The sequence below is a fragment of the Brachyhypopomus gauderio genome, chromosome 14 (genome assembly GCF_052324685.1).
Source record: "Brachyhypopomus gauderio isolate BG-103 chromosome 14, BGAUD_0.2, whole genome shotgun sequence".
Taxonomy (NCBI): domain Eukaryota; kingdom Metazoa; phylum Chordata; class Actinopteri; order Gymnotiformes; family Hypopomidae; genus Brachyhypopomus; species Brachyhypopomus gauderio.
This window is the reverse complement of record NC_135224.1, coordinates 19,027,418-19,035,253: the sequence shown is the minus strand read 5'-3', so window position 1 is coordinate 19,035,253 and position 7,836 is coordinate 19,027,418. Positions and strand designations below refer to the sequence as shown.

The following is a 7,836-nucleotide window of genomic DNA, read 5'->3' as shown; positions in this document are numbered from 1 at the left end:
TAGGTTTCCCACACTACGTGTGTGAACCCTAAAAATAATTAACAAACTTAACTTGACCCAGACAAAATACAGGGGGAAAACAACTGGAAAGCTACTGAAACCCAGTGAGTAAAACCTCTACAGCTTTTCTTTTTTCTTTCTCAGCTTTTCAGTGCCACCTTTACGTTTTGTTTAGACCAGGGGTGCCCACACCTTTTCAGCTTGCGAGCTACTTATAAGATGACCTAGTCAAAATGATCTATTCTGCCTACAATAAAAATGCTAAACAAATGTATTTATTCTATATTATAATTATATTATATTATTTAAGTTATTACAATTTAATAGTATTACTATTAATAATAGTATTGCTATTTAATAGTGTATTAAACCAAGGACCCAATCAAGGTCCAGGCCCCCTTATATTTTACACATCTTCACTTTTTTGATAGGAACGCCTTCTCTCTCGTTACATTCATCCATCTCTGATTCGTTTTTCGGGTTTGTTGTTCCCGCCGTCAGCGCTAATCTCGCGAGAACTGACACTCGGGCTACTGCAGGTTGACACTCTCGCGAGGCTAGCGACATAATTCCTTTTGCAGAGGCACTTGAACGCTTTAAAAAAATTATATTATATCATAATGATTGTAACATGGTCAAGTCAAGTCAAATTTATTTATATAGCGCTTTTTACAACACATCACAAAGCAGCTTTACAATTGTATGGGTCCAGATCCCTAATGAGCGACAGAGGCGAGGAAAAACTCCCTATGATGGTGGGGATTAGGAAGAAACCTCGGGAGGACCAAGACTCAAAAGGGAACCCATCCTCCATTGGGCGGCCCGTTAGCACAAGTCTGTATTTATAATCCAAATATAGTTCTATAGTTATAGTTCTAATTCCAGGCCAAGCAGTCCCAGTCCCTTCAGTGCAGATGGTGAACCTCAGATAGGAGTTGGCATCAGCGTGTCCTCTGTGGCAATGGCACATCCAAACAAAATGAAGTTCATAAAATGTGTTTATTATTATGAAATGCCATAATATTTATAATCTCTCTAGGGCACAGGTTCGTTTACTACTCTTTCTGGAACGTACTAATCAGGCAGACAAGGACCCAAGTACGGATCATAGCCGTCTTTATTGAAACAATGATCACAGAGCTATCAAACAGGTGAGGGTGCCATCTAGTTGCAGCTCCATTGAATCCCCTGTGGTTCTTTGGCCTAAAGAGAGAGGAGAAAAATACAGGAGAAAATGATTATTATGAGTATTGATGTGATATGAATTTGAACTTGTTGCACATCCTTGGTTGTTTTTTATACGTGTAATGAGTGTATATGTATCCAGTAAGTGTTCTCCAATACTGTGTATTCACCCACTATGGGATATGTATATGGGTAGACAAAACTGAGTTGTCATGTGTGAGGAGTAAACTCACATCACTCTGCAGGCACATTTTGAGGCAGACCAGTTCATCAGAACCAAACAGGGCAAGACTAGGCTGAGAGCAGATGCTGTTCCCACCATTTTTGTTCATCGCCCCGCACTCAGAAAGAGGAAGCCCCCTGCACAATACGGATTGACAGAAAGAAGAAACAGTTAAAACATGGTCAGCTTGGAAGCAAGAGCCAATCCAGAAAGGTGAACAACTCCAGTAGCCAAGCTTCAAAATCCAGCAACCCCCAAACAGCTCCAAATAATAGAATACAAGTCTAGTACGGTTACATGATTACATATATCATACTGTACTATAACATTTTAGTATGTTGTATTCCTCTTTAGTCTTGTAAGATTCATTGTTCAAAACTGCCACCCAGTTTCAACTTACCTTGTGTTTTCAATCTCTCTTGATGACCTTCTCTCTCCCTTTGCCTTCAATCCAAAGTCTGCTGAACATACAGATAATAGTCAACAGATTAACAAAACCTACAAACACTTGATCCATAAATTACACTGTTGTGTACTATTTAGAAGTCTTAAATATGAATTCTAGTCAATATGAGCAGTGATGTATCACAAGAATGGCTCTCCTCGTTATCTTAACGTTAGCTGGTACTCCAAAATGGATATCCTCATTTCACCTCCTCGACCCAACACACTCTACAATCACACTCAAATGTTATATTTAACAAATACTAGCTACCCCGCAAAAACATCGCGTTTAGGTGAAACGGCATTAAGAGAGGAATTTACAATTAATAGGCTGTCGGTCGTTAATGTGAAATCTCGCTAACCGTATTCGTGTTGTCTTAGCATAGATTTAGTTCCCTAAATCTGCTTATTAAGAGGTGGATAATTCACTAAAATGCTTTAATGCACATTTTAATGCACATGTTAATTTGATTCTGATGTCCTTATAATACACAATCTGATTTTTAAGCGTACTAACCTGTAAAAGTGTATCACAGATGGTCCACTGGTCCAACTTGACTGCGCTGCTCGTATTTGCTGTAATCAAACGGGTCCGTTGGAGTGAACGGAGATGGCGCGACTCTCTCTCTCTACATGGTTCTGGTTCAGAGGGACTAGGCAGGGGACGAGGTCTAGGAGGAGAGCAGAGGTCGGTACACGGGGAAGGCAGTAACACGGAGAGACCGCTCGGTACGTGGCATGGCACCAATACTTCACAAGAAGAGTGAGGGGGAAGATTAAATAGTTGCGATGGGGAGGCGCGATGAGCGGCAGGTAAACCGCATCTACACGGAGATCATGTGCACTGAAAAAAATAAAGCGGCTCAATGTAATAAAATTAAATTAATCAATCACACGAATTTTTTTTTCATTGACTCAGTCCAAAAAACTAAATTCATGACTAAATGAATTTAGTTTTTTAGATTGAGTCAATGAAAAAAAAATCTGCTGAACTTTTCTCTTGGCCGCTGCTCTCCTATCTCCTGAAGAGCACGTGGTTCTTCCTCAGACTCTTCCACCATCGTCCCAGCGTCCACCTCTCTTTTTTTGCAGGCGCTGTAATCACCATTTGCTCCATCTCGAGGCGGTATAAAGCCTTCTCTCTGGTCAGCTCTTCTAGCTCTCTCTTCCTTTCCTCCCTCATCCTGTTCCTTTCTTGCTCTGTTTCCAACTTCATCTTCTCCACCTCTTTCTGACATTCCGTCAGTCTCTTTCTCTCCGTCTCCCACTCTCGCTGCATCACCATCTCCCTTTCTTCAAGCTCCCTCTTCATCATTTCATTCTCCTTCATCTCTTCCACATGTTTGTCCACCTTTTGCCTGAGGTTTTCTATCTCCCTCAGTCTCGCATTTTCAGTTATTTGGTGGAAGCGGATCTCCTGCCTGAGCCTGATCTTATCCAGATCTTCCCCCAGTGTGTACGCAGCCGTCTTTCTCATCTCCTTTAAACATTCCTCCTCCATTTGCTTCCTGCCCTCTTCAAGCTCCCTCTTTTCGTCCTGCAGGGTTTTGCACTCCTCCTCCAGTTCCTTCTGTCTGCTCATCATTTCTTCCCTCTCTCTTGTCCACTTCCTTTCAATCTCCTCGTACTCACTAACCAGCTCTCTGTTTCTTAATTTCTCCGTCTCAATTTGATCTATGGCTTTCTTTATCATGGACAATAAATCCTCAATCGTATCGCACATCACGTACTGTACACTGCAGTCCATCTTCTTTCTTTTAAGTCTCCAATGTCCACTACTCTGTTAATTAGTTGTATGTTCAGCTGTGATGCTGTACAGTCTTTCCTCTTTCTCAGCAAATATCTCACTGGTGTCGATCGGCCTTGACTTACGGCCTTATATACGTTCGGTTATGTTGTGTTATGTCGTTACTATAGAAACGGGATTCAACTAACAACGTCATGTATTGTGACGTCATTTAGATTATTCAATTCATAACGTCTAAGTAAACAAAAAACGTACCGCTGTTATAGAATTGTAGTACGCATATTACTAGAAATATTATTTCAGTAATACATTTATTTCCTTTAATAATAAGTTCATTATTATACGTTATTGTTTAAAGAAAAAAATGAAAAATATGCAGAAGTAACGCAATAAACTGCAGCATAAATGTATTTACATTTGAGACTGTTCGTATCTACTGCCATTAGAATTAGAGGCTCCACCCGTGCGAGAGGGCCTCGCGCGCTGTCGCTGCGCGAGGTCGTGCACCTCTCGTATTTTGTAACTTCGCGCGCGCGCCGCGCTTCAGCGCGATCGACAAAGTCATTTGCAGGGTTCATACACCTTTACAAGGTGGAATTAAAGCACTTGTACGGCACTTTCAAGGTCCATTTCAATATTTTCCAGCACGATAAACATAATTAAGTTAAATATTAATACATATACTCGAAATGATTCGAAATAATTCGCTTTTTCATCACATTATTTAATGGTTGTTTATTTTCAAAACGCCCAATCTTACCGTCTTCACGTTCTCATGTTTCGTTCTGGAATTACAAGAGGCTCGTATTTGTTAACGTAATTTCAACATTTTAATGTACTTTAGCCTAAATTCCAGCACTTTTCAAACCTGAAACACAAAGCAACATTAAAATGCGTCAGGTAAATATTCATTCCCCTTTTTTGAGGGGTTTCTTTATACTACCACATATCGTTTCGGACAACATTGCAAAGCCATATTTATGTTTGATGCCTGGTGTATATATACGGTCTCTGGTCAGGTAAAAATGTTCTTTCACCGGTTTTGCAGAGGTTTTTTATTCTCCACTGCCACCTATCGCCACCTATCGTTTCGGAGAACACTGCAGCGACGCTTGCGACGTTCGCGAAAGTATAAACGCTATAAGTATAGTAAGTAAGTATAAACGCGAAAGTATAAACGCAGGGTCGCGCGAGGTGGGCGGAGTCGCGCGCTACGGTCTAAACATGGGTCTGTGGTGGGTGTTGCGTGCAGAGTGTTGAGGAGCGATTTCGATTGGAGGATCGAGCTCTCTGTCTGAGATTTATTATTATTAATTTTTTTTGCTGATGCTGGTCCAGCGTGTCGCGTGCCAGTGATTATGCCTCAGCGTGCCAACGTGCCATAGGTTACCGACCCTGATCTAGACCCTTAAGCCTGGTTTATACTTTCGCGAGCGACCGTAGCGCGCGACTCCGCCCACCTCGCGCGACCCTGCGCGAGCGGTGTAGGCGTATACTTTCGCGAGCGTCGCGAGCGTCTCTGCAGTGTTGTCCGAAATGATACGTTCCTCTTGTAATTCCAGGACGAAACATGAGAGAACGTGAAGACGTTAAGATTGGGCGTTTTGAAAATAAACAACCATTAAATAATGTGATAAAAAAGCGAATTATTTCGATTCATTTCGAGTATATGTATAAATATTTAACTTAATTAAGTTTACCGTGCTGGGAAATACTGAAATGGACCTTTAAAGTGACGTACAAGTGCTTTAATTCCACCTTGTATAGGTGTATGAACCCGGCAAACATGACTTTGTCCATCGCGCTGAAGCGTGGCGCACGCGCGAAACCAGGCTTTAGACTGCTCCATCTTTATGGAAATGTGGACAGGGAGATATAATGAATGTGGCATTAGTATGGACGAGGCTTTTCCAGTTCCTGACTACTTGTATTAATAAGTGACACAGCTGCTGTATGTTTTCGTAGTCCGGTCCAACTCGTTCATGTGTTTACAGGATCAGTCCGCGGCCGCGCTGAGCAGGTTAGTCTGACTGGAGCGGGGGAGGTAATAACACCGTTAAACAGCAGCGTGACTACGGGCCGCAGTGCGCGGCTCCTCCACGGGCCGAGTTAAACCACCGGCGGCCCACTAACCCATCGGCCCACCGGGGAAATCCCCGGTAGTAATGTACGCCAGTCCGCCCCTGTACAGGGCAATTGGTAAGCAAGATAAGCAAGCCAAAGACGACAGTGGCAAGGAAGAACTCCCTAGATGGTGGAGATTAGGAAGAAACCTTGAGAGGACCAAGACTCAAAAGGGAACCCATCCTCCGTTGGGCGGCAGAAGCAGAAATAGCAGAAGTCCGTATTTATAGTTCAAATGTAGTTCTATAATTATAGTTCTAGTTCCCAGGCCAAGTAGTCACAGTCCCTTCAGTGCAGATGGTGAGCCTCAGGTAGCTTCATCAGAGCATCCTATTGTGGCAATGGTACATCCAACCCTGGCATCAGCACATCCACTGTAAAGCCAGACCATCTCCTATGTGCTTGTATGGAATGGTCTTAGGTAGAAGCATGCAAAAAAAGATATACAATACAGGTTGAGTATGTGGACATCTCGGGCATGTGGCTGGCTGTTCAATATGCGTGCATAACTAAAGGGAGGGGTTCAGAGGTGACCACAGACATGAGGGCTCTCTGAGCCATTGCTTTATACCCTAGTCATCACAAATAGAGTGATCACATTAAATGGCTGGATGACAGCATCAAAATCTCAGATTACCAGAAGACTCAATGACTGGGGGCCCCTGAGCATTATAACTGTGTCAGAATGTGTTGTCTTATGACATTAAACGCCCTGTGTGCTTTTCCTCTGCCAAGTAAAAATATCCAGAGGAACTCATTTTGATCCTTAAGTACTTGTAATTGTTTCGGTAATCAATACTGTTGGTACCTAAATGTGTGATTTGATCCCTATCTCACCACTGAAGATCTGACTCTCTGTGCCTCACCAAGAGGTACATCCTTCCTGTACCCTAGCTAAAGAGCTTCTCCCCAAAACCATCAAGACCTCATGAATCAATTTCTATATGTTTCTTCTTTTTTGGAATACAGGAGTGGATGCATGAGGCGCAAAACACACACTGCAAATGAAAGCGTACCAGAGAAATCATTCAGAAACGTGCCACACCGAAGGAATCTTGCTACGCCCACATATCACCAAAAGACAGATGTTCAGATATCTAGAACAAGATTAACAGGTCAGATCTCACCTCCTGAGATGTATGTGTCCTTCCCTCGTCTAACTCATCTGGACGCTTCCCTGAGGCTGTGCTGTGCTGTGCAGTAGCTCAGGTCCGTTTCAGTGTCTCAGAAAAAGGTAAATGACATTGAGATGAATCCATTCGTGTTTCAGCGCTTCAGAACACAAGCACTTTCCATAAACCGCAGATCCATTCAGACTTAGAAACATTTGCAATGAACTATTTTGTATTGATCAGAAGTCATTAGTAGCACAAAGGTGCCTGGTATCGATCAATCTCTATTTTGGGGGCATCAAGTCAATGTGACTAAAACACATCAGAACATCTAACAGGGAGTGGGCCAGAGAAGACAAAGCCTTGCCAAACACCTTTTAGCCTGGGCAGAGGAAACCCTACAGTCAGTATAGCCCAGACCAGACCCTGGGTCTTTACACAGGGCTGCTGAACGCAGCTAGCAGCAGTAGTTAGCCATGCTAGCCATAGCATTGGGTAGTTTATTACTTCTGTAAATTTGCCCCATATTGGTTGTAGGTTTAGACTGCTTGGAACCTCGAAGGGAAGTTCTGAAAGATTACCCACAAGGCTAATGTGTTCCTTTCTTACAATAGCCTGCTGTACATGTCAGCCAAGGTGATTGGTTGGTTAATGGTAATGATGCTGATTACCTGATTTGACCTGAGTTGGAGGCCTCTCCCCCTTTCCCTGAACACCCAATCACTGGAGAGGACACTCTGCAGTCTCTCCCAGTTTGCAGGTCCCACCATGCAGTAAGCTACTGGGAGAACTGGGAGAATTATCAAATAAAAATGCACCTAAATTGCTAAACCTTCAACAAGAATTAACCAAACCATGCAGATCAAAGTCTGATGAAACAGAAGCATTTCACAGAATTTCAAACACTCATCAGAATTTACATAATGCACAATATAAAACAGAAATATTCAGTGGAATGTAGATTGTATGCAACATGAAACAGAATCATTCAACAGAATTTA

The 7,836-nt window shown here is 42.5% G+C and overlaps 1 protein-coding gene across 2 annotated transcripts; it reads right to left on the bottom strand.

The window, feature by feature from the left end:
• Positions 1-792: 792 nt before the first annotated feature.
• LOC143475388 (uncharacterized) lies at positions 793-3,823 on the bottom strand. Of its 2 annotated transcripts, none has more exons than XM_076973246.1 (4): positions 2,370-3,823; positions 1,809-1,869; positions 1,419-1,545; positions 793-1,203 (listed from the first exon to the last, which is right to left on the bottom strand). In XM_076973246.1, the coding sequence occupies exon 1, from the start codon at positions 3,597-3,599 to the stop codon at positions 2,868-2,870; it is 732 nt and encodes a 243-aa protein (XP_076829361.1). In that variant the 5' UTR covers positions 3,600-3,823; the 3' UTR covers positions 793-1,203; positions 1,419-1,545; positions 1,809-1,869; positions 2,370-2,867. The 2 variants fall into 2 exon arrangements, with proteins under 2 accessions (XP_076829361.1, XP_076829360.1); XM_076973245.1 differs by having other exon boundaries at positions 1,809-1,866.
• Between the last annotated feature and the right edge of the window lie 4,013 nt (positions 3,824-7,836).